The sequence below is a fragment of the Platalea leucorodia genome (genome assembly GCF_965183815.1).
Source record: "Platalea leucorodia genome assembly, chromosome: 3".
NCBI classification, from domain to species: Eukaryota; Metazoa; Chordata; class Aves; order Pelecaniformes; family Threskiornithidae; genus Platalea; species Platalea leucorodia.
This window is the reverse complement of record NC_138825.1, coordinates 60,794,162-60,820,036: the sequence shown is the minus strand read 5'-3', so window position 1 is coordinate 60,820,036 and position 25,875 is coordinate 60,794,162. Positions and strand designations below refer to the sequence as shown.

At 43.9% G+C, this 25,875-nt stretch overlaps 1 protein-coding gene across 1 annotated transcript in view; it reads left to right on the top strand.

The window, feature by feature from the left end:
* Positions 1-3,596: 3,596 nt before the first annotated feature.
* Positions 3,597-25,875, top strand: part of EZR (ezrin) — a 37,453-nt gene continuing 15,174 nt past the window's right edge. The window contains exons 1-2 of the mRNA XM_082306249.1: positions 3,597-3,737; positions 21,536-21,619. Of these exons, the coding sequence (XP_082162375.1) occupies positions 3,726-3,737; positions 21,536-21,619 (96 nt within the window). The 5' untranslated portion in view covers positions 3,597-3,725. The remainder of the gene's footprint in view (positions 3,738-21,535; positions 21,620-25,875) is intronic.

The following is a 25,875-nucleotide window of genomic DNA, read 5'->3' as shown; positions in this document are numbered from 1 at the left end:
AGGAAAATTAAATGGGTCTCCTCTTTAAAAGAGGGAAGGCAGGCTTGGTGAGGATGACAACACACAGTTTGGTTAGGGGTCAGTAAGGTACAGGAACTGCTACAGAGAAGAAAACAGAAACTGGGTTCTGCTACTGACCTGCTGAGCAATCGAGATCCTTTCATCACCTCCTCTGCCTCAGTAATTCCTGTAAATTGTTAGTAATGCTGTCCTCTTAATAAAGCAGGTTAAGAGTAAGTGCTGGATCACAGCAGATCTTAATCCTGTAACTTAAAGGCTTCATTTTGATTTGGGCCTTATGCTCAATTGCGAGGTCTGACTGAAGATGTTGTAGTTAGGGTGGCTATAAAAGCTCTCTCTTGCTTAGCTAATGCCTAGAACAAGTAACCAAGTTCCATAGATTTTTCATGTGAATATTTCGCCAGCTTCTACATTTATATCTGGTATTTTTTACATTTGTGTTTCTGCTCCAGGCTGTCTTGATGGGGGCTGATTGCTTTGCGCCCATTTCATGCCTGCTCCGATCTTCCCTTGCCCACACTCCAAAGGGGATTCAGTCTGTAAGCATTCACAGATGATGCTTAGCAGTATTACACATGGTGCCCATGCTCCAAAAATTCAATATGCTGACTGTCAGGACACTCTCAGGAAAACCAGAGAACTGAGGGCTTTCATCCCCCCTCTGGTGGAGAGGGGAGCTAGACTGGTGGTACTGCATTTGCAAAGGATGAGCAGGCTTCTGTATAAAAGGGAAGAAGGGGCTGGCATTATATACCGTCCTATTCATTTGTGGAGGAGGTGGGGAGAGAAACGTAAAGAGCTCAGGGACCCAGCGATAGAAGATAGTTTCTTACTGTAACAGAGACACCTTGCTACCCCACCTAACTCAGTGTTTATTATAAGGCACCGTGCTCTGCAGCCAAGGGGGTTTGAAAACGCACCTAGCAGAAGGCGAAACCCCAAGAAGGGTCTCTAACATACGCTCCAAGCTGGCAGGTGTTCTGATTCCTTCCACAGAAGATGATTCTGCCTGTGTAAGCTCAGCATATTCGTGGTGGTTGGTTTTGGGTGGAGTGGTGTTGAGTAAGCTGGTAGTTATGGATACCATTGAGGTATCCACCTTTCCTCATGTATTGCAGGAGATTGTGGGAGAATGGCACAAGGTTATGTGCTGTGGCAAACAGGAACCTAAAGATTGTATGGTGCCGCACTTAATTATTAGTCACATAAATTCCTTTTGCCTCTGGGTCTGTGCGGTTAGGAAGCAATAATAAGTGTAAAAAAAAAAATCAGGGCTTTAAGCTTGGATATATAAGTAACATATGGAAACAAATACTTACCTGACTAATTCAAGACATTGAAGAGGTTATGATCCATTAAATGAAGCATAACTCTGACATGAACCGCTCCAACATGGAGCCCCAGGGTGATGGTCTCTGAGCCCATGCTCAGCTAGAGCATGGGAAAGGATTTTGGGAATGGAAATCTCCCAGGATGGAAATGGGCTTCCCCTTAGATCTGTGCAATACCCTGTTTCTAGGGTATGCAGACACACACACTTGTTTTGGCTTTTCTTTTTCCAGTCATGGGCAAAATCTGGATTTTAAGACTAAGGAATGAAAATATCTCATCTATGTCCTTTTTTTAACCCCCCCAAAAAATCCACAAATGCCACTTAGGGCTCTGAGTGACAGCTGCAAAAGCTGGGTCCTTACAGCACTCCTTACTTGGAACACTCATTCCTTGTGCTCGGCAGTCTACCCAAAACACTGCGATACTCTGGTCTGGTCCATCGCCAGTATCATCCCACTGAATAAGGCAGGAATCCCAGCATAAACTTATCGCTTAACAGAAGAGCGCAGAAAGTGTCCTCATAGATCATATTTTATTAAATTAACCGGATCCAAGTAAATCTCAGTGGAATTGTTCCACCTGAAAATGGAGGCCATGTTTGTTTCCCGAAGATGTTTGATCCCATGGCCCTTTCCTTAGAAGCTGTTGAGCTTAGGCTATTCCTTCTCACCTGCTGTTGCAAGCTGCCACACCCGTGGCTCCGTTTTGATGGTAAAGCCTCCTCTAATCCCCAAGGATCATGAAACAGGAAAGGAATATAACTGTGAATTCTCTCAGCCTCCGACTCGGCTCCCCTCTCCTCTCTCCCACAGACCTGACGCAGTAACGATTCTTTTATTTTAATGTGGCACTACCAATTGCTGCCTAGCGGACTCTGTGAGGGGAGACACCCTTTGGATCTTCTCCAATGCAGGAACTGTTTTGTGAGGGCTGGCCTTTTTGTTACCATCCCTTGATATTTCCCAGGCTCTCTTCTGCCGTATATATTTTCTATTGAGGGGGTTGCTTTTCGCCTTGTTCTGTGCCTCCCTGTTCCCGTCCTATGCCCTTTCTGACCAAGCAGCCAGCCGCCGCTTGAAGCTGGGATGTTGCAGACAGCAGCTTGGGTACAGGCTGCGCGATTTCCTTAACCTTACAGCTTACATGCCATTGCCGGCACAGCGGAAGAGCTGTGTCCTACAGGCCGTTGCCCATGACTATGTAAATACAACGTGCTCTTGCGACCAGCCGAGCGAGGAGATGCTGCGAGAGGCCAGCAGCTCCTGCAGAGCCGGTGGGCGCTTTATCTGCCGGAGCACGTTCATGGATGAGGAGGGAGAAGGACGAGGGGCAGAGACATCTTTGTATGCCTATAAGTAAGGCCGCTTGCATGATCTTCTTTGCTCCTGATGAAAGATCGGGGCCAATGGAAGCATACCCTTTGCTTTCTAGTGTCTGAGCTTAGATGGATTTTCAAACTTTTCTCTCTTGCTGCCGTGGCTGAGAATGTGCTTTAACACACAAAGCAATCCCGTGTTAAGTAATCGTATCTCCCGCCTTTGGACTTCAGGCAACACAGCGACTATTACAGACTGGCAGTAAAACAGAAGAAGCGCCAGTGCCCATCGTTACGAGCAGCACTAACTCGCTCCCCTTTCCCGGGAGCCCGGGCGGGAGGCAGGGGCAGCAGGCGGCTCGGCGAGCCCACGCACGGCAGCCCCCCCCCCCCCCCCCGACTCCCCTCCCTCCCCGAGCCGCCGCCGGCTTGGGAAGCGCCGTCCCCGCCGGGCCGCCGCGGGCAGGTGCGGGCGCGGCGGCGGGGCGCGCCCCGGCGGCCATGTTGCGCTGGGCAGGGCGGCGGAGCGCGGCGGCGCCGGCGGCGAGGGTCCCCCCGCGGGGGGTCTTGGGTGGGGGGCACGGAGAAGGCGGCGACGCCAGGAGGCCCCGCCACCGCTCGGCCGTGCCCGGCGGGTCGCCGGGGCGGTGCTGCCCCCGCCCACCGGCACCTGTTGCCCGACGGTTGGCGGGCGGCGCCGCCCGCCTTTGACCCCGCGGGGGCTGGGGGCGGCTGGAGGCTGCGGACCCGGGTCCCCCCTGCGCCCCGGGGGCGCCGGAGCGAGGTGCCCGGCAGCGGGGCGAGGCTGGTCCCGCGGTCGGAGAGCGCCGGGGGGGAGCGGCGGGTAATGGCCGGCGGGGGTGAGTCACCGCTGCGGCCCCACCTGCGTACTTAACCGCCGCCGGGCGGCCGGCGCCGCACTCGTGGGCTGCGCTGCCGCCGTGGCCGGGAGCGGCTCCTTCGTCCTCCTCCTCCTCACGGGGCGCTCGGCTCAGGCGAGGCAGCCGCTGCATGAACGTTTGTCTTGGGAGTAGGAGAAGCACCAGCCGCCCTCAAAATGCCGAAGCCGGTAAGCGGGGCGCGGCGGGAGGGGAGCGCTCTGTGGGGCCGCACCGGGGCCCGCCCGGTGCTGGCCGCCTGACGGGGCGGTCACCTCCGGGTGCCGCGGCGTGGGCTTCTCCCGGGGCCCTGCCGCCTCCGCGCGGGAAGGGCTGCGCCCCCGTGCCGGGACGGGGCTTTTCGGCTCGGGCACCCGCAGAAGTTCTCGGCGGTACGAGGAGGCGCCCCCCCGGTTCGCACAGGCGCGAACAGAACCGAACCAGCGGCTGCTGTAAGCGGGAGGAATAACGCGAGCGGCTTGGCTGAAGGCTTTGTACGCGCCCTCCGGAGCGGCGCGGAGCTGCGACCGGCGGCGGGCGGGACGGGGACGGGGGCGGTGGCGGTTGCGGTGGGGCGGGTGGGGGGCTCGCCTCCCCTCGCCTCCCCTCGCCTCCCCTCGCCTCCCCTCGCCTCCCCTCGCCTCCCCTCCGCCGCGGGGAGAGGGGGACGGAGCCTGGGGCGCCGTGCGTGAGGGGGGCCGGGCGGTGGCTCACGCCGTCGTCGGCAGCGCTCCGGTGCCAGGAACAGACCGAGCTCCCGAGCAGTTCTGGGGAGAAGAGATTTTTATGACACTCCCACTTAACGAGAGATGGCAAAACCGTACGGGCTTCCAGTTAGTATTTGTGTGGCCTATGCATTTATCCACAGGAAGCGTATATTTCTCTGTAAATACAGGAGAAACTTTTTTTCCCCCTTGTTTTGTGATCTAAAAGCTAAATGCCAGGGACTCTTAATGCAGTTCTCCACAGTAGTCTTTAACAGTCATTATAAAAAAAAACCCGTTTCTTCTTTTTGTATCCATTTTTTTTAATTGAACAAACTTGGCTGTCTTCAAGCCTGTCTGTCTCTTTCATCCCTCATTTTTTTTCTTGACCCCCCTCTCGATTTTCTAGTGGGTTTTTTTACTTGTTTTGTTTTAAAATCTACTATTCTGCTAGTTAGAAATAACAATTCCCTTGAGGAACTAACCGCCTAATGCAAAGCTTTGAGCAGTCATTGGAGCAGACGCACTTTTGAACTCTGAAGAGCATAATCAGAACAGATTGTTGTTGCTATCTATTTTCAATAGAGGCAATATTTCTTAAAATGCAGCGCAGTGAAGGACTTACGAGTATTGGCTACATACACCCTGTGAAATAGGAGTAAACAAGCTTATCTTCGTGGTAATAAGCAATTGATGTTTTACCACCATAACGTTAAAGTTAGTTTAACTTATCTTCCCCCCTCCCCCCCCCCCCCCCCCCCCCCGAAAAGGAGTACTTAGGTTAGCTTATGTTGCAGTTTCTGTAAACCTACAAAAAAATTGCGCTTGATCCTTTTAAGAACTGCTAAATCTTCAGTCTTCCTGGGTGTATTTCATCAGTAGGAGGTGATATATTACTGCATATAAAAACACACTGAAAAGGCCCTTCTCCAAGTGGGGGATAAAATACATAATTTACAAAGCATGGATATAAAAAGTTGTCTGTGAATAATCTCTCTCTGCCTTATTAGCCGTTTGCTAATTACAAAGTGCTTTCTTGAAATATCCTGGTCAGAATAATCTGAAATCCTGGTTTAGGACTAAGTCGTACTGGAAGCCATGGATAGGTGTGGAAAAACTCTTTAATCTCTTAAAAAACAAACAAACAAAAAAAACCCAACCAAACTTTACAGCCATGTTCATCCTTTTACCTGGCATGGCTATGTTCATATTCCCTCATAGATGGTCATTTTTTGTTTGTTTGTTTCTTGACTGACTAGCCAGTGAATGACAAAGGTGGATGGTGTAAACCACCTTCTGCTGGGGAAGGACAGTTGCACTCTAATGGTTTCTGAGACATGACCTGCTGGCTGCGATTTATGGACAAGACTCTGTGTCAGTAGTTTGTACAATATAAGCAATTTTTTTTAATCTGCTGTTCAGTAAGGCTAACTGCCACCATACTGTAAACAAAAAGAAGAATTTTGCAGAGGTTATTTTAATAAAACACGCTGTTTGGTCTGACTGCTTCAGACTGAGACTGGATTTGGATCCTTCCCAACCCAGCTCATTTGGTCTTAATACAGCTAAATAGGATTCCTGTCAGTTTGCAGGGAGCAGGGGGCGAGGATGTAAAGCTGTCGCTCCAGAGGCAGAACTGTGCTCAGGATGAACACAACAGCAGCCTTTGGCACGCGTGAGGAATGATAGTATAAACTCTTGGGGGACACAGCGAGGCAGTTTTAGTTTCTGGTGGGTATTTGACATGGGTACTAAATATTTATTACCTACAGTTGTTTGCATGTGTCTTGTCTGCTTGGCGTGGGTACGTATGATGTTGCTTGGCAGACTTCATGCTGCTGTGGGTGAAGTTTGACAAACTGGTCATCAGTTGTCATCTTATCTTTACTTGTAAACAAAAGCAAAATTTTGGCACCGTCCTCCCCCCCAAAAACCCGCTAAGTTAAACCTTTATATGAAGCTTTTGTTTTAACAAAAATATGCAAGCACACGCAAAGCTTACAGATAGTGTTTGGAATTTATTCTTTCACAATAAACAAATAGTAAGTCCATCAACACTAGAACATTAGTGATTTTGTTTTTTTATTGAGTTCCGAAGTGAAGTGCTAGAAAGCCAACTGTATTCCATATTCTGTGGTAACATTTACTCAGAATTAGTTGGATCTGATGCATGTCTACAGGCCTTAAAATAAGTTTTAGCAACAGTCCAGAAAATACTTCTGAAATATATTTGTTAATATAGGCAAGTGTTAATTTATAATTCAACACAGACATTGTGCCATGCGTAACAGTTACAAAGTAACAAAGCCTCCCTGACGTAAGCTATAAATGTATAACTTCTTGTACCCAGTGCATAAGCATTTATGGCTTGGAGTTCATCAGTGGTTCAGATAGATAATTTCCATCTAGTCTGTACAAAGGTTCATTAGGTTTCACTGGTGATGAATTATTATGTAAGGAAATGCAAGAGATGTCGTCTTGTCCAAATCTTGGTGTGTTATCTGAAAGCAAGTGAAATGCTAAATAAACTTGTTTGCTCAGCCTTGCCTCTTTTCATTACTGGAGTGTCTGTGTGCTCTCTGCGGTTTTCCTGGATGCACGTTACTAGTTTATTTCTGTTTGACTCACTGAAGGGATGGTGCTTTAGCTGAATTATATCCTTTTGCAGAACAAACCAATCTAATAAATTGTGGCTAGAACAGCACGGCTGCAGGCTAATGAACCTTACTTACAGAAGGAGAAGGAAACGTGATCTCTGTTCTATAGACCTGGTCATTTGATCTGACCTACCAGCATTCTCTGTTACTATATCGAAGGTGGATTTTTTTGTTTCCTCTTGAGGAGAAAACTTAAAGCTTCACAAGAAATGAAGTCAGCTTTGCAGCAGAGCATTTGATGTGGTGTCACGCAAGAACTTTTAATACTTGTGTGCGTGTATATAAAACTGTGTAAAGAATGGTCAGCAGTAAATGCAGTCTAACAGCTTCTGGTGCTAATGAGAAAAAATACAAGTGAATAATATCAAGAGGCATCATTTTTTAATACCTTTACTAATGGCCTGTGGTCAGAAAGCTGAGCATACTAATGAAATCTGCTAATGCCATGCTGTTGAGGGGGAGGTATTATTGATGCAGAGGGCCACCATATAAAGGAGATTGAAGGACTGGGGTAAGAAGGTCCCATTGCAATAGTTAAACTTGGAGAGGTGGGGGAAGAAGGTTCCTCACTATATAGGATAGAAGGATATGGATTAATCAGTGGTAAGATGACTGTCTTGTCCATATTGCGCAATGTGTAGGGTTTCTCTAACAGAAAGCATTAATAGATGTGCTAGTGAGATCTTCCCTTGAATACAGGTTGCACTTACCTGTGTCCAGGAGAGACAAATTCAAAGCAGAACTGAGAGAAGGGTTTTGGGATACTAAAGGCAGAAAGGCACCTCACGATAAGAGAGTGCCTGGCTAGTTTAGCCTGCTAGAATTAAACAAGTTACATCTTCCTTCACCTGTACAAAATGTAAGGGGTTTAAGTGCCAAAGAGGAGGAGGAATTGCTTTAAGCAGAACTTGTGGTTTAAGAGATTTTTAAACATTAGAGCAGTTAAGTGTGTCTGGTGGTGGGGTTTTTTTTCCCCCTCCTTGTTGGTCTTATTAGGAGACTCTTCCAAGACGTAACATCCCTTAAGATAAAGTTTGACAAGGACACAGTTTAGTGCTGCTGCTTGTAGGAGTGCAGAACTGGAACTGATGACTCAAAAGGTTTTTCCCAGCCCTGTGTTGTTAATAATGTGCTAGTGTGTGCTAGGCATTAAGTGGTTGGACAAGTCCTCCATACCTGTTTGATGTTGAATATACATGAATTCTGAAAAAAAAAAAAAAACAAACCCTTGAAGACAGTGTGTAGGTCTTCTGCCAAACCTTTAGCTGTATGTGAGCAGATTATGGCATTAAAATCCAACAAGTTAATGATAAGCCAGCCCAAAGAGATGCAAGTATAGTGACAGGAATTTATTCTGAATACAAATGATTAATATAATTGTTCCCAGATCTTCCCAATTTATTCTTGACTCTGTATCTTCTAACTACACATAAGCAGTTTTATCTCTGAGCTTTTCACAGCAGATTGCTGTAACTGGACTGAAATAAAAATATTTTTTCATATCCTTAAGTGCTCATGATTAAAATACTCTTAGTTTATGGATAGCTATAGATTTAGTCAGGAATAAAGTCTTATCCTTTCCTTGTAAGCACCAGTTGGAGTACATCAGATGATATGGTGTATGGTGTGCTTGATACCAGGAGGTATATACTCTGGTGCAAAACGGAAATGTAAGGAAGCTTCCATTTGCCAAATGTGAGAACTCCCATTCATAGCTGCAAAAGGAAGGTGGAGGGTTCCATTAATAGTAAATTTAGGGAGTTTAGATGACTAAAGTTATAAGGGAATGAGCTCACAATTGTGCCAAAAACCTGAATTACTGAATGAGCTGAGTAAGCATTTCTGAGGGCAATTTGTGCTGGGATGTTAGCTGCTGCAGAGAAATCAAGGGTGTTAACTGTTACGTTAGTCACTACTTAAAGAATTTCTTAGCCTCCTTTAAGGGCAGAGGAGGGGAGATAAGCCTTCCTGTTCTTCTCCCTCCCTCTGCCCACATGAACGTCTTCCTCTGTCTACCACAAAAAAAGCTGCGGTACGTCAGGACTTTTTGAGAATAAGACTTCTTGATGACCGCTGAAGATTCCCGCATCAGTGTCGTTCTTGCTTGGCACTCTGTGTCCAAAGAGCTTTATGCACACTGTAAATCCCATAATCACTCGGTTGACCTTGAAGGAAGGCAATGCTGCCTAAGATCACTGAGCCACACTGGGTTAAGTAATGTGTTTCAGCTGTGTTGTGTGCTTGCTTTGAAGCCTGCTTTCAGCATTAGATAACGTTTAGCCTGTGAGCTGAGAAGTACAGCTCTTTGCAGAAGCAACTGAAGTCTCTGGCTTTTACTGAGCAGTGTACAGGATCCTGTTCCCTAGGAAAGGGAGAAAATTGTTGTTATGTGAGGCTGGAAACAAGGCGTAGCTCAGTGTAACAGCTAACCGTATTGCCTCCATATAGCTCATCTGTTCAGATCCAGATTTTGTTTCTCTTTCTAGTTACTACTTCATAGTGGGGAAAAATCACCTGCCTTCTCTGTATCTGCTCTCATCTTTGAGAGACCATGAGTAGCAGTTGTGTGCTCAGCTGGGACTGATGAGCACCTGGTACTGTCAGCTGTCAGTTGAAATAAAAATCCTGAGTCTAAGAATTAAAATGCAGGAATCTTGTTTTCTAGTTGAGTAAGCAAGAGAAACTGGTGCTTGATGACCAAGGACTTGTATTTGGCTACCTACTGTGTAGGCTCAATGGAAGAGGTGCTGGCACCCCTACACAAGTCTGTAGCCTTCTGCTAGCTTTGAGAAAGAAGTATGGAATTGACATATTTAAGAGAGGGTTATTGTGCACGTGCTTCTCCCTCCCACTTTCGTGAGTGAGTGCTCTAGCTATTGTGTAAAACTCGGAGGCGTCGCTATCACCATCTCTTCCTCTGTTGGTTTTGTATGAAAATATCCATGTTTGCTCTGGTTGTTCTAACCTCAGTGTGGAATGTGTGTGAGAAAGGCTCCGCTGGGGATGCAAGTGGACATCCAGTTGATGAATCTTGAGCAGGCTTATGAAATGGGTCTAGAGCTGCTCAGCTCTGCCAAGAGACTACTGTTGTGCAGATGCAGAGTGCAGATCTGTGAGCTGCCTGCTACCTGAAGAAGCAGAGAATAAAGAATCTCATATTTGTATTGGGGTGCCTGGATTCAGGCTGTGTAGCCCAGTAGAGGACCACAAAGTCTGTACTATCTGGGCTTCGGAGTTCCTTGTGGGAGCTAAGGTTGTTTAACATCTAACTGAATACACTTTAATTGTGAAAGCTTAGCTTGCTTAGCTTTTTGTCTTTGTAGACATAAGTGATTACAGAAAGTTCCTGGTGCACAAAGTATGTGGTGTGACTTGGTGGGTGGATTTGCATAATTGATATTTGGTGATCTCAGTGTGGGAGAGAATAGCTCTCCCCTTTAAAAACTGATACAGCTGTGCAGGCAAACTTTTCAAAGTTACTTTTTTTGCCCCCACTGTGCTCTGGGTACACTTCGGGAATCACTGGTGCATATTTATTTGCCATCACGCTTTTATAGTGAAGGACCTGTGAAGAATTTCATCCCAGAAGCCCTCAAGCTGTTTTAGGGGTCAGGAAGGGGGTATTTTGCTGATCCTTCTAGTAATTTTTCCTGTACGATCTATAACTTCTGAAGAGCAATCTCTTTGTTCTTAGGTGACATTCCAGGACTTGGCAATGACCCACCTTTATCTGGGAGCAAATAGTACCTGTTGCATACTGTTTGAAGTACCTTGTTGGGAAGTGTAAGCATTGTAGCGTATTGGACGTAGATCAGGTTATCAAGCTATCAGAGGTGATCACATCACGTAATCCCACTTATAAATTTCACAAATGCCATGTGGTACATTCCACTGAAGTCCATAAGGTAAAATGAAAGAGCCTGATTATAGAACAGGTAAAACGGAAGGGTGGGGTATCAAATCAGTAAATCCTTCTTTGACAAATGGATTCATATCTAGAATGCAGAATGAACATACATCATTACCAGGCCTTGTGTGACTTGTTACACTGCTATTTCTCCTTAAGTAAATGGAGTTCATGTTCCTTCTGCACTTTGACTTCCATAAGAACATGGCTGGCCTTGCTAGGTCAGGCAGAAAGCCCCTGTAGCCTAATAGTATACCTCTCATGTTGGCCAAAAGCTGGTGCCTGAGGAAGAGTATTTCAAAGATATGTATCATTGCTTTCCTCTGAGCTGCTGAGGTATTGGAGGCTGAAAGTTCCTGTATAATGAGTTACGAAATGGCTTTCTGTGAACTTGTCCAGTCTCCCCTTGAAACCATGTGAACTCCAGCATCCACAGTATGCTTTAACAAAGGCTGTCCTAGATAACCTTCACATTGTTTGGAAAGTTATCTACAAAACTCCTTGCTACAGCACTATTTGAAAAACTTTTTTCTTGTTCAGAGTGCTGATGCCTTGTAGTTATTCTATTGGTAGAGCAATGAACATGTGGTCCTTGTCCACCCTGTTCATGTAACTCATGAATTTATATGCTCTTACATCCTAGCCTCAGTTAATTTTCTTTCAAACTGAGAAGTCCTAACCAGCTTAGCTGATCCTTGCATGGAAATCATTCCATGTCTTTGAACATCCTTGAGCTTCTTCCAGTTCACATCTGATGAAAATACTGCTTTGTATCCTGTAATGTCTCCATCTGGGAAGGGTACAGTTGTTGAGAACACTTCTCCCAACAGTTGGTTCTTGGCGCCCTTAAACTCTCGGGGCATAATCCTGTGAGAGAGTAAGTCATAGACTCTCCTTGCATTCACACAGCCCACCCTGCTCCAGTATAATGTGCTGCTCTTCCACCTCAGAAGGGCAATCACTGTACCTCGTGCTGGTACAGTTCATACAGGGTCTATTGAAAGTGTTGAGAGCTGTGTGCTGACAGGGTGTGGTGTTGCCTGGTCTCCAGATGAGTATCTGTCACACTTTTGACTCAGAATGGCTCTGGGTTTTCCATGCACATTGCTCTCTCAAGCCTATGCCTCTGCATAAGCATTGGAATAAAAGGAACCAGTGTCAGTGCTCAGATTCAGGGGTGAGCTCTGAGCTATTATAGCTTTTATTTAGATTATTCATGCATTCAGACCCTGACCCTGTTTGTTGTGACTTGGTAGTGAAGTTCGGCTTTTGCATAAATTGTTGCATGCCTGTTGTTTCCAAATGAAAAAGCCAGACAGAGGTATGAAATGGTGTTTGTGTTCTGGATCAAGACTATAAGATACTCAGTTTTTGTGTTTTTTTTTTTTTTTTTTTTTAATTTTCCTTTGCACGGATTGTAGAAGGATCATGTTACTTTATGTAGCTGACTCATAAATATTGGAGATGTTAAATTGTTTAAAAGACACTGAAATTATAATAAAACTTGAGATCTTAAACCTCTCTATCTGCACTTGGCCCCATGCTGGTGTTTCTGATGGAAGACCAAAAAAGATGGTCTGATTCGTTCTGGACTGTGAGTGACTTCTTGAGATAAAGCTTATTTGAGGATTGGTTGTGGGGCTTTCTTTAAACTTCATGTGTAAAGCCTTAGTCTTGCAACTTTGTTATGTTTAATTAGATGCAGCAGCTGTCATGATAAAACAGTCTGTGTGTGAAGGAGTTTGATCCAGTGGCCTGTAGCTTCCCTCGGTATTTATCCTTTAGGTACAAAGGACCTATTGTTGCTGCGGTCTGTATTCCTAAATCCATCCTAACATCCTTTGAGGGCAAATGGCTCATCCAAGCAGCGGTGCTGTGCTGAGCCTGCTGCCGCTGGCTGTGTGTTCCTTGTTTAAAGAACAGGCTGCTGCTGGTACACAGATATTCCGACAATGCTAACAGAGTATTATACAGCATCAGAGAGTTTTTAAAGTGAATGTTAATGTGTTTCAACAGAATACCATAAACCCTCCTGCCACTTCCTAGCCTTGTCTGGGTTCAAGGTGAACCATTCCTACAGCCCTCAGAGAAAGTAAGAGCAAGTGTTTTGCATGAAAAACATCTGGGCTCCCTAAGTGTATGGGGCTTCATTTAAGGGCAATATCCTGGAGCCTTTCAGGCTTAAACTGCATTGCTTTATGTCTTGTCAGAATGTAAGGCTGTCCCTAGATAATTTTAGTTTTAAAAAATATGAATTTTAAAATTTTAGATTTTGCTGTTTCACTGAGCAACTAATGTTAAATGTACAGAGATGACCAGAGGTGGAGAATGCTAGAAGTTTGGCTGAGGTCTAATCCTTTGGGAACCAGGGCCATCAGAGATGCAGGGTCACCAGCGCTTGCCACACCTGCATGAAATCTTCATGATCTTCTGGCATGCAGAGTGTTATTGCTTCACCTGAGATAAAGAACTGAACTACAGCTATGGCTGCTTCTCAGCTTTTCATGCAGGTGCCTGCTACGCAGTCATTATACGCTGACAGAAGGCTTTGGTTAAGGAAACTGAGATGGGCATGTAATTTAGTATGGCATCTTCTTCTGCACAAATAAACTAAAAAACTTTGATTTTATGTTCTAGAATTATCTTTATGTTTAATTGTAAGGAAGGTTTCATGCTATCTCACAAAGAGTCAAGTGCCCTGGCTGCAAAACCAAACTCAGTGGGTTGGCTTTCTTGTGATCTGTTTGTGTATGCTGGAGGGGAGGGGAAGTTTGTTCTGAAAATTCAACCTGCTTTGCTAAAACTGGAATTTCTGGATGACTCCCTAGATCTGGGTATTCAAGGTTTTCCTGCCCACATGAGGCCCCCCCCTGCCCCCCCTTCATCCAAAAGAGTCTCTAGCTTTTAGATTTCACTTCAAAATTATTCTTGGCTTCCCCTCAAAGTACTTCTCTCTTCAGAAAAACTTCCACAGAAGTTGTTACAAGACTTTCACCTTACACCAGAGCAGCAAATACCTGGGCTTCTATTGCCTTGAGTAAACTTAAGAAATTTCAGTTAAGTATAGCTGACATAGTTATTGCTCCTTAAATACTGAGGCTGACTAGCAAAAAAAATACGGTTGTACAAGCTGTTGCATTGAAGTTGACTAGTAGCAAAGGCTAACAACCATGCTGGACAATTTTAAAGTAACTACTAGCTTTCTAGATTATTATATACAACTGTATTTACCCTCAGTGGTATTTCCCCCTCTCATGGGAAGGTGAGCAAGGTTTTAAGGAACAAAGACCAGCCTATTCAACTCTAACTTCACCTGTTGCAGTTGCAGCAGTATCTAACTCTGCTTCATAGACTCGGAGGAATTCCAGTGGAACATGACTTAATGTTCCCATTTCTTTGCAATGAGGAAGCAATGTTTAACACAATGAGATTTGAAATGGAGCACGTCCTTTGGTTCGCAGTCGGGTCTTTTTGATTTAACATGGTATGCTGAGAAACTGCGTCAGTTAAATCGGTGCAATGAGCTTGCCTTGTCAGTCAAGCATATGCCAGTGAGGCTGTCCCCTATTCATGTTTTGTGAACTGGTGAGGCTGTTTTCTCCCTTGTTAGCAAACTGTGTGCTCTGCAGTGTGGAAGGGAACACTCAGGACTATTTTGCTGTGCTGCCACTGCCCTCTCTGAGTTGCTAAGTGTCGGGCAGGTAGTGCAGAACGGATTCTGGCATGGGAGCAAGGGAGGAGCAGCGTGTGGATCATACTGAAAGGCTTTCTTTAGTGTTGTGCTGTACATCTCTTTCCCACTTTCATGGGAATCAGATTCGCACAGAAGAGAAAGCTGCAGGTTTGTCATTTGCCTTCTCATTTTAGCTTCTTGAAGATGCTTTAAATCATAAAAATTTAGCACTGGGGAGGATTTGAATCTATATTGTCTGAAGGCTATGTGGAAGTGATTATATAGTATCCCCATATCTTACCATTCCAGCAATTATTGTTTCTTTTCCTGTTATCCAGCCTGCAAAATAAGAAGGTTTTTGTGGTGTTTTCCTCCTTGTGGGTTTAAAAGTTGCTGTCTTTTCTAGAAATACTTCATGTTTCAGACAGCTCCCATTTGCCAGAGATCAGTGCCGTGCTAACAAATCAACTCCAGTTTGAAACAAAAAAGACCCAAAAAACCACAACCAACCCCGAAACACCTGACCTGCAGTTTAGTGCAGACTTTCCTTCATTAACTTGCTCCCATCCAAAAGAAGCATTCAAATTTGTGTGACAGCATTCCAACTAGCAAGTCATCAGGCAAGCAGAACAGAATAGTCACCTTCTGTAATGCTTCCGGTGACAAATACACTCAAGAATGTAATTTTTCCTTCTATGCAATAGCATAGCACCAGGAAATGTGTTTTTCTGGGGATTATAATAGACCACATCCTTGTCTACAGTCCTGCTGTAGCCCATTGTTTGCAAGCCTGTAATTTGTTCATCTCTTCATCTGCCTCTTGTCCATTCTCACCTCTCCAAGTGTAACACCTGTAATTATTTCTCAGACCTACCAAGATCTTTGAGTTCTAGCCCAGTCCTCCTAAACAGTTTTTTAGTTCTTGACTGGGTGCTATTTGTGGACTTCTAAGTGTGCTCTGCCCTCCAGGGACCATGAGATTACTTAACTGCATTTTCTTACTCCTTCCACCCCACCACACACATCCTCCTTTCAAGGCCTTGGCCTGCCATGAAGAGGTCGGAATACGTGTCCCTGGAGTCACTCCAGCAAGATGAAGATGCTGAGTCCAGCTGGGAGGGAGGTCATGCTTTGGCAGTCCTGCAGCAGTGAACAGAATTGATGGTTGGCTTGATATTCATGACATTGTCTCCTGCTTTGACAGAAGCTATGGAGAATTTAAGTGCACAACTTGTCATTCAGTTGTAATTTCACGTGGCTCAGATTTGTTGTATACCTAGTCTATGTCATATGGGACCCCATCAAATACGTTACTAGATGAGGTCTGATCCATCAGGTAGGTTATTCGGTTAGAGAAGAAATAGAACTGGCTGCAGGTGTGGTGTTCTTGACAGAATCATAGAATATCTCAAGTTGGAAGGGAGCCATAAGGATCATCAAGTCCAACTCCCCACTCCTCACTGGACTACCTAAAACTAAACCATATGACTAAGATGTACATGTTGGTGTTTATAAGTACTAAAGAATAAATTGAACTAATACCTCTCCGGTTTCTTGGGTTATTCAAGCTACTTACCCTCCCAGAGTTATCCTCTCCTCTCCACAGTCTCAGAACCATTAGCTGTTGACTTCAGTAACGTGCAGAGGACTGAGAAATGCAGACACTGAAGTGTTAGCAGGTCAGCTCTGAGCTCTGGGGCCTCTAGGTTTTTTCCCCCTAATCAAAGTTGAAAATTTTCCCAAAATAGTTTCCAGGAGCTGGGACTACAGTTACTCCACCAGTTAGCACAATATCTTTCTTCATTGTTGGGCCTGGAACCAACAAGCACTAATGCACGGAAGGTGGAAGAAGAGAGAGCAGTTTCCGTGCCCTTCTGATGTTGCTACGTGAAATTGCTTTTCCTATTACCAGATACGTAATCACTATGCTCGTCTATGAACAGGTCTGGTTGCTAAGGTTGAAATGAGATTACTTCATCCATGAAGATGCATTGCAACTCAGGGCAAAAAGCTTGTCTGTTATTTATCACAAGTACAATAGTAGTTATTGCTTGTGTGGTGGAAGAGTAGACCTGCAGAAGTGAGGATGCAAGCTTAATACTACTGCTTTCTTAATAGTATTCTTAATACTACTGTTTTCTCTTATTTGTTGTTAAGACTGCCATATTCCTTCAGCACAAGCATGTCCATATGCTATACAGTCAGTTTGCGTATGTGTAAGAAACCTTAACAGGCCTGCATGCTGTTTTTCACAGTATGTGCTGTGCAGGTGCAGCGCTGCAAAATAGCCCTTATCCCCTCTGTGCTACGTGGTTGATCTGCTTCCCTGTGCAAGCTACTTGCCTGGGATTTCCAGACATCCAGTGACTGAGGGAAGAAGGCATGCCTAGCTAGGTTTCTCCATTATCATAGCGCTAATTGCCACCACTTGGAAAGATACTTCACTAGCATTTGCAGTTGTAAACCTACTATTTAAGAGACTCTGGTCTTTATCCCTCTTTGGAAAGAGGAAGAGAACATTCCTGAGCATCGTCTGAGGCATTTAGAGCTGCATAATGGTAATGATATGCAACACATTAAGTACTGGTTTGTCTTGTATATATGGGTAAAAGTTGGTATTTACTGCCCTTTATCTTATGGATTCACTGGAAATAAATTGTATGGTATTTTAAATGACTTGCACAACTTCGTGGTTTCACTGAACTATTTTGTTATGCAAGTGAACTTAAGGGCTTTTGGATTTCATGCGTCAGGATGCAAAATATCCATGATGGCTTACTGTGTGTGTGTGAGGCCTGTGGCCTTTTTTCCTGTTCCACCTGATGTTTTACAGCAGAGCAGTTAAATATCAGGAGGTGGACGGTCAACTTCAAAGATACCGTGTTGCCTGCAACCAGAGGCAGATACTGGACCAACAGGCTGTAGCTCAAGAGTCCGACTTTAGGAAAAAAAAAAAAGCCTACCTGTGCGTGCACAGTGTCCAACACACCTGGAAACTGTGTTTCGGGGGGGGGGATTGAAGAGGCAGTTGTCTTTGGTTCCTATCTAGGTCTTGGATCTTACACAGAGAAGATGAGCTGGTTTGCAATGTGTTGCCTTCTTAAGAGACAATGTTTTCTGAATGTTTTTTCAAATGGCACTTTAATTTTCCAAGTTAGATACTGTATGGTGCAGTCTCTGAAAGGCTGCAGTGTCCCGTGGATTGGTCTACTGACTTAGCATTAGAAAAGATGTTGTCTTAACAAAAAAACCCCGAAAAAGTAAGAATAAATGCATGACTTGAGGGCACTGTAAAGCAAGGAAGATCTCATTGTAACTACTGTGACTTCTGGTACAAGAACTTTCCACAGTGTTATGATTATTTAAACTATATTGTGAAGTTCTCTTCAGTTCCATCTGTCATTTTACTTCCAACTCTCGTCGCAGTTGGAAATGTTACATGTTACAGTCCACCCTTAACAGTCCGAAGTCACGGAATTAGTGTTCAGTCGTTCAGTGTAGCAAGGTCTTCAGTTTCTGTTCTCTCTTATAATTCATGGAGCTTTTTTTCCTTTTAATGCAAACGGCATTACCTTTTCAACAGCATGCTTTTTCCCTTCTGGAACAAATTTGTTAGCAATTTTATGCATCCTAAGACAGGGGAAGATGAAAACCTCGTGTTCTGTAATGTTTTTGTACGTACAAGCAAACCTTCTAAGGCCCTATTTGTCATTAATTTTAAGTATGTTCGTCTCAGACATAAAAGTATAATCATGAAATGTTACGGCATCAGCCTATTGAGAAGGAGGTTGCATCTTACTGTCTAGGATTTTTAGCATGCTATGTGCATTTAAAAACTCTTATTTCATGTATAACAGCCATGTGCTCTACACCCAGCTCCAAGCACCTGTGTTCTGAAACAATTAAAAACTGCTTTCTTTTTTTGTTATGGCTTCAATTTTGTCCTGGGATACTGCGAGGGTTTGGTAGGGATCTTTCAAATGGCCTGCTTTGCCTACACGGGGTAAGCAGGACTTCACTTGTCAGAGTTGTCTTAACTGTGTTTTGCTCTTTTTGTTGCTGAAAGAAATTAGTCTGAGTTCTTCCCTCTTGTTCTCCCCAACAGTATCTTGAATTCATTAGCACCTCGGGTTTTGATTTAATCATCTTGGCACCATGGGGAGTTCCATGTGGTCTGAGCTGAATGCCAAACTTCTCTCAGCCTAACAGACATCAAGGTTTCTTCAGCCTGTCTAAACCAGTGTTTCAAGTGGGTTAAGCTCTGTTTGCCTGCTTCACTACCAGCTTCTCTGTGGCTAAAAGCTTGTGTGGAGTGATTGTAGGACATCTGTTTAGAAACACTGTTAAAACCATTATGTTGTTCTTGATTTCAAGGCTAAGGTTTGGAGAGAGAAGCAAGAGGACTTGATATGGCAGGAAGGAGACTCAAAGGATTTTCCCAGGCAGTCGCCAGCTCACTGAACGGACAGCCGCTTGAGGCCCTGTCTCTTCTTGCTCTGCCTGTCATGTGGCTAGCAGTTTGTCTGAGGGCACACCAGGGAATTCCTCTGTATCCTGCTGGTCGTTCAGCCCTTTGAGAACACAGGAATTAACCTTTACCACGTGCCCCAAGTGTCCTTGAAAGCTTTTGGATAACCAAGCAGTCATGTTCCTGCATGCTTATGGCTTTCAGTGATTGAAGTGGAAAGCAGATGACTTCAATTTTTGGTCTTAATACTAAAGTCATTCTTAAAAGATGTAGCAGGTAGGGGGCTTTAGCACTAAATAGCTCACTATGTAGCTGATCCTTTAGGAAGGGGACTGTATCCAGAAGGGTCTTTTAGGGTTGGTGTAATAGAGAGTATTTCCCTAGACTAGGGAGTTTACTTTTTCTTTTCTTTTTTTTTTTTTTTTAACTAGCAAATAACTGCTAAGGAGATAGAGTAAAAGATGAGCGTACTAGTGCTGACTGGAATTCTGTGCTCAGCCAACAGCCTGCAGGTTTTCTGGTAAGGAGTGGGAAGCACATCCTTTCAAGTTCTGTAGCTTGTAAGGTGATACTTATTTTACACCCACTGTGGTGTTTCAGCTAGAAGTACAAATAACTTGCACAATATAAAACTGCAGATTACGAGCATATGTTTTCTCGAAGGGGGTAGAAAGGGATTAGAATATGATTAGGGATTTATTGTTGAGAAGGATTAAGCAACAGGAGCTTTTTAAGGTCACATCTTCAAATTGCAGTCTTGCTGTTCCTGAGAATTTGGTGTCTGAACTTCCCCTCCCTTGCTACACTGGAAATGCTGGGAAACCGTTGGTTCTTAAGGCACAGGAAGAAAGCCTTAAGCATACTGCCATGCTCCAGTCTGGATCCCAAATGCTACAGTTGGGAAAAGGAGCTCTTAGAAAACCTTTCTTGCTTGTTCTTCCGTGTTGCTTTTGGAGGATTTTTTTTTTTTTTTTTTAAATCCTAATTTAAAGGACACTGCTTTAAAAATATAGCTTGAAAGTGACAGGGCATCTAAGCAGTCATCTAAGCAGTCATCTAAGCAGTCATCTAAGCAGTCATCTAAGCAGTTCAGTCCTGGGGTTCCATGACTTGGAAACTGCCTTCAGTCATCTTTCTGTAGGAGGGTCCTCTGTCATCTGGGAGAGAGCAGCAGGAAGAAACAACTCTAGAAAGGCTAAAAGACACTTGATGCCTTCATGTCTCACTAAAAAAGGAATGCAAAATTTTCTAATATATTTGACTAAAACTAGCTGAGGCAACTTGTTTTATTCACAGTTCTGTGTTAACTGTAGCATTGTTTTACCTGACATTTATCCTAGAGTTTAAATATGCATAATTAAGTGGCTGGAAAGTGCTGCAGTGTCAAGGTTTTGTAGCGAGTGATTCTGTTCCTCTTCTGCCCCTTCCTCTTGTTGCTTCAAATGTGTGCCTCTGTGCTGGGCACCAGTGCCGCAGCTGTAGCAGGCTCTCCTGGTCTGTTAGCTCTGGCTTTCTGTAACATGACATTTATAAAATGTTGGGAAATTGTCATGAAATCTTACCTGCCTGTAGCTTACCTGTTGTCTGGCCTTGTGTTTACATGTTCACTTTTTCTTCTCTTTTCTTTAAAATTCCAAGCTACAAATCTAACTTGCTAGTAGAACTATACTACACGATCATCCCAGGTTGGGGGTTTTATTTGTTTGGGGGTTGTTGGTTTTTTTGAGACATAGTATAATATTGCAAGAGACAGTCTCCTGTAATCAGAACAGTTTGAGATAATCCTTCCCTGAATTGCCATTTTGCTGGTCCATATGCTAGTCCCTGCAAGCTTAGTTGCTGCTTTTGCCTCCTGATTAACTGCTAATAGACTTTTTCTAGTCACTAAACACTCTTACCTTCTGCTTACAATAGTAACCTCTGTCTTGCAGTCTACTTCTGCTATTGCAGTAAATCTGGTTATGTTGTTTCTTCACTAACAGCAATAGCTTAGTGAACTCTTGCCCCATAGTATCATTCAGTACCTGTAACTGCTGTTTTTATGTACTGAGTAGATTTTTATGAGGGAAAGAATTAATGTTTATCGGCTTAATGCTGATTACTTCGTAAGAATAATCTGCAGCCTTTTGCCTTTGAAACCTCAGATTAATTCCAGCTCTAATATAAATGGAAGTTAAATTATAAGTCTTAAATTTAATTTAGTCATTAGGGCCTTTTGTAATCCAAGGGATGGCCTGCAGACAGTTATGCTGTGCACTCACAGGAGCTCTTATTCCAAGGGGGTTTAGGCCTGGAAATGGTCAACTCTAAAATGCCCTCTTGTTTAACCAGAAGCTCAGTCCAGTCCTGTGTTGAGTAGGAAAACCTGCAGAGCAGTTCGGATAAGACAGCAAAGTCAGTGCCCCAATTAAGTTTGCTGGTGTGATAACACAAATCTAATTGGGGCTTAAGTGTGTATATTACAGAGGTTAGGGTAGTGCATCAAAGTGTGGAGTCTGTATTGTAAACAAAGTACTATGTTAACACTGAGAAATAGCTGCTAATATATATCTAAACAATGCTTTTTGTTTTTCTCCTTAGATCAATGTTCGAGTTGTTACTGTGGATGCGGAGCTGGAGTTTGCCATCCAGCCAAACACTACAGGCAAACAGCTGTTTGATCAGGTCAGTGAAGGGTTGGTATGGGCTCTTGTCGTTTAAGCTTGGAGTACATTTCAGCCTATAGTGTTTTCTTAAGACTGGATTCCAAACCTACCTATCTCTCTTCTCTCCACCTCCTAATCGAAGGGCCCTGGTCTGAACTAAGGTCTCTAAATTCCATCGCAGTAAAAGAAAAAAACAAAAATCCTTGCAGGTATGGTATGTTTCAGTGAAACCTGTCTTCCTAGCAGTGTTGGGTGATGAAGTGTCACAAGGGATCTAAAAATGTCTAGACACCATAGGTAGCATGTAAAAATGCACCTCTTGCTTTGAAATGCAGCTTAGCTCTTATTTATTTCTGAAATTCTGAAGTTGAAATGTTGTCTTTGTGCATAAAACTCTTCAGAATCGGGTCTTCAGATGGCATAGGCATAGCTGCATTCATTGAGAAGCTGGGCTGGAGGTAGCCGCTTGCCACAGGTGTTTGAGTTTGCCAAACTACTGGAAAACTGGAAGAGGTTGTGATCTCCGTGCAGCAACTATAGCAACATGTCTTGTAAGAAGCCCCTGTGCGGCAGGATGGAGCAGAGACTCCCTGGGGTTCCCAGGGAAGTGGAGGGCACGAGTAGCCAAGACTCTTCTCCCTTGCTGTTATTCTTCCTGCTACTGCATTAACAATATACAGGTCTGTTTGGAGATGGACATACAAAGGTCAGGCAAAGACAACTAAAATAAACAAAGAGCACTCTGTAAAACTTTATTATTCTTTTCTTAAGTAGCTTGCTCTTATAAAACTGAAGCAAGGCCTAGACTTCAGCAGAAAAATTTAACTTACTGTTCTGGAATTTTAAAAAAAAAAAAGCTTGCTTCTAGCTATTTCTGCTGGAACCCTGAAAACTAAGAATTGATCTATGCAGACTTCAGTTACATGTATTAAGCTGTTTACAAAGTGTTACAGCAATTCCTTTGCGCTTCTCCCCTTGTCCCCTGCTAGCCTTGATAGCAAAGGGTGGTTGAGCTTTAACTCAAGTGGGAAGAACTGGCTAAACAACGTCCATTCCTTCTAAGTTTCTGTTGGTACAATTTCTCATTTCAGTGAGTTAGCTAGAGCTTGCTAGGCCTTATGGCAACTGCGCAGTGAGAAGTACGGGGGGGGGGAGAAAAACAACCAAAAAACCCACCCACAAACAAACAAAAAAACAACCAAACCACAAAAAAACCCCACAAAAACCCAAAGCCCTAACAAACAAGAAAACCCCATTTACTGGGTTCTTGGAGGGAGTGAAAGGAAGAAACCAAATTATAATCACTGCAGAACTTCACAGTACAAAATAGGGTACTACAAATTGTGTTTAGCATGAAATCTAACTAATTCCCTTTGATTATTACTGATGTGGGCTAAACGTCAAGTATTCATTGACTGGAAATTTGGTGAAGTGCATATGAAACCTACATTTTTATGGAACCAGCATTTGGTGTTTGACCTTCTATTTACTGCTGATCGCCCTTGCATCAGGGAGACTTCCACCCCCAGCCCCTTCCATGTTAGTCCAAAACAGAGAACTTGGGTTTCATCTCTGAGGGTACAAAAATCCAAATGACTGAAAGCCAGGTTTTTAAAAGCAATGTCTTAGATCAGACAGTGTAAGTATGTCTTACGTTCCTTATGACAAGGATTTGATAAAGGCTTCCCCCCCCCCCCCCCATGTATTCACTGATGTTTACACATGTTAAGAGTCAGGGTTATCTCTCTGGCAGAAGAGAAACTACTTTCTTGACCTTCAGCTGAGAAGCACAAAATCCTGAGAACATGGAAAAAAGCAGGATGCTTCAGATCCAAGATACTTCTAGCTTGCCGTCTAGGTCATTCTGGACTTCTGAAGACTGCTTGTTGCAGCACTTATTGCGCTATTGGGATAGACTATCACCTCATGAAGATTTGCTCCTTACATCCTATGGCTCGGGTTTAAAGCCTGTGATTGGAAATTCTTATCTGTAGTCCATGCCTTGTTGGAGTGCACGTCTGCACATCAAGGGAAGACTAAGGTAGAGGTGTGCAGCACAAAACCGGGGAAGGTGAAGACTATGTTTAGCTGCAACTGTTCTGACATCCTCTCTTCACTTCTGCTGCGCAAGCCTTTTCCTAGGCCCTTATCTTGGATGGAGTTTACACTCAGATAAAGCTTATGGAGGTAACAGGTTTTCACAGGTATAGGGAGTGGCCCAATTTGAACTGCAGAACCACTGGGGGGGGAAAAGGGCGTTGAAGAAGCAAGCTATTTTTAAAAACCACAAGGTGATTTCTTGGCCTGGCTGTCAGCTAGCAGAACTGCTCTGGCAGAGCCCTTGTACTTTAAGCTTTGCTAGCGTAAGTGTATCCTGCATGTAAGTGGATTATAGCTCCCTTTTATAGAAAGGGGAAGATAGTGGAAACCTGTGCATGTTGAGTTCAGCTCTGCTAAAGCCAAACCTGTGCAGAGTTTACACCGCAGTGGTCCGAGATGTCTTGAGAACCAAGGCAGTGGGCTGTCGTGTGCCATCCTGGCCACGAGGAAAACAGATTGAAATGGAGGAGAGTGTGTCACTGGCAGTTTCTGGGAGTGAATGCATTTCTGAGTGGAACGGGCAGACTTAAGATTTGCTGCTTCCTGCATTTGAGGAGCAGGGGGAAGGTGTCTCCCATCTTGAAAATAATGCCTTGGGTCTTAGTTCTTCCTTGTTTTGCTATGGAGGAAGTTTACAAACCATTTCCCAGAATATAGACTAGAACGTTCATGTCTTTGTTCTTTGTAATGGAACCCAGATGGTCAAATTGTGAAGTTTAGCTTAATACTTTCTCCTTCCTTGCCTTTAGGTTGTGAGAAGAACTTGAGGGGTCATAACTTCTGCAAGCTTTCTAACTTGATTTATGGAGAAAGTGTACTCTTTTTCTGTTGTAAGAGACATCCAGAGATAATGACCTGATAACGGCTTGATTTATGCAACTCCTTATTTTAACAAAGTTGCAACACTTTTTTTTTTTTTTTTCTTTTTTTGTGCAACAGGAAGTACCACACTCAACATACCCCTGCTTTTCTGCTAGATTGGGTAAAGCCCAGTTCTGGCCCTTCTAAAAATATATCTAGCTGTCGGAAAACTTGGCTGTTCTGTGGTGAAGCAAGCCACTTTGGGGCAGGAGGAAAAAGGAATTTTAGACGAGGCTGAAGTGTTTTCAGACCCCAGCTCTTTTTTAAAAGTTGTGGGGTTTGGGGTTTTGTTTGTTTGTTGGGTTTTGTTGTGTATTTTTTTTTTTAACATAAACTCTAGTTTGTTATAACTAGTTACTTATGGCCCTGCTGAAGTAGAATATATAAACCATAGCCTACTGAATACAGCCCACAGTGTCCAGCTATGAAGCTATGCCATTTCCTCAACTAGTGAGCACTGATATCTTTATCCATAAAAATTTCCCTTACCAACCCCAGGAAGCTCTGACTTCCAGGTACAGACTGCTGGCTTCTAGCTCACCAGTAAGAAAATTTAAGGGAAACTACAGCAAAAACTGATTAAGTATCCTAAAATCATTCTCTCTCTCAAGTCTGCTCTCCAGCCAGAGTGTCTCCAGTAATACTATAAATGGGGAAGGTGAAACAGATCCTTGGTCAAGATCTTAAACTTGTCGAAGCACATGTAACTACACCCTCTCAAGTCTGTCACGCTTTCCTAACTTGCAAAATAGTTTTAAAAAGCTCTTGTCTTCCAATCAGTTCAGCTCCCTAGGGAGATGCCCACATCACTTTTTGAGGGGCTACTCTGCAAATAACATCAAGGAAGTGATCCAGACATGTATGTAGTGCATCTTTCCAGATCTCAGCTCTGTCTAGATTACAGCTTTACAGGTAGATGAGCTGGCAGCAAAGTACTGGGCTATAAGAACAAGCGGTCAAGCGTAGGAGGAGGTCAGGAACTTGTTAGGCTATCCCCTCCACTGAGGAAAAGGAACGTGTCCAAACAGGACTGTTTTCACTAGAAAGTGTGCCATCCAGCCAACGGATGGTGTTTCTGAATCTTTTGTCTGGTCAGTATTTACAATATATGAAATGAAATTTGTCCTAATGTTGGGCCATCAATGTATTTTGTCCTTCAAAACCAGCCTTTGTGTGAGTTTAAAAAAAGAATACCCTTGACTGAAAATACTTGGAGCATGTTTTTATTCTCAAAACTGCACAGGGAGCTTACTGCAGTAGCTGTGTGAAGCATTCCTTAGTTGCTTCCTCCAGCCAAATAATCTTTGGTGACTG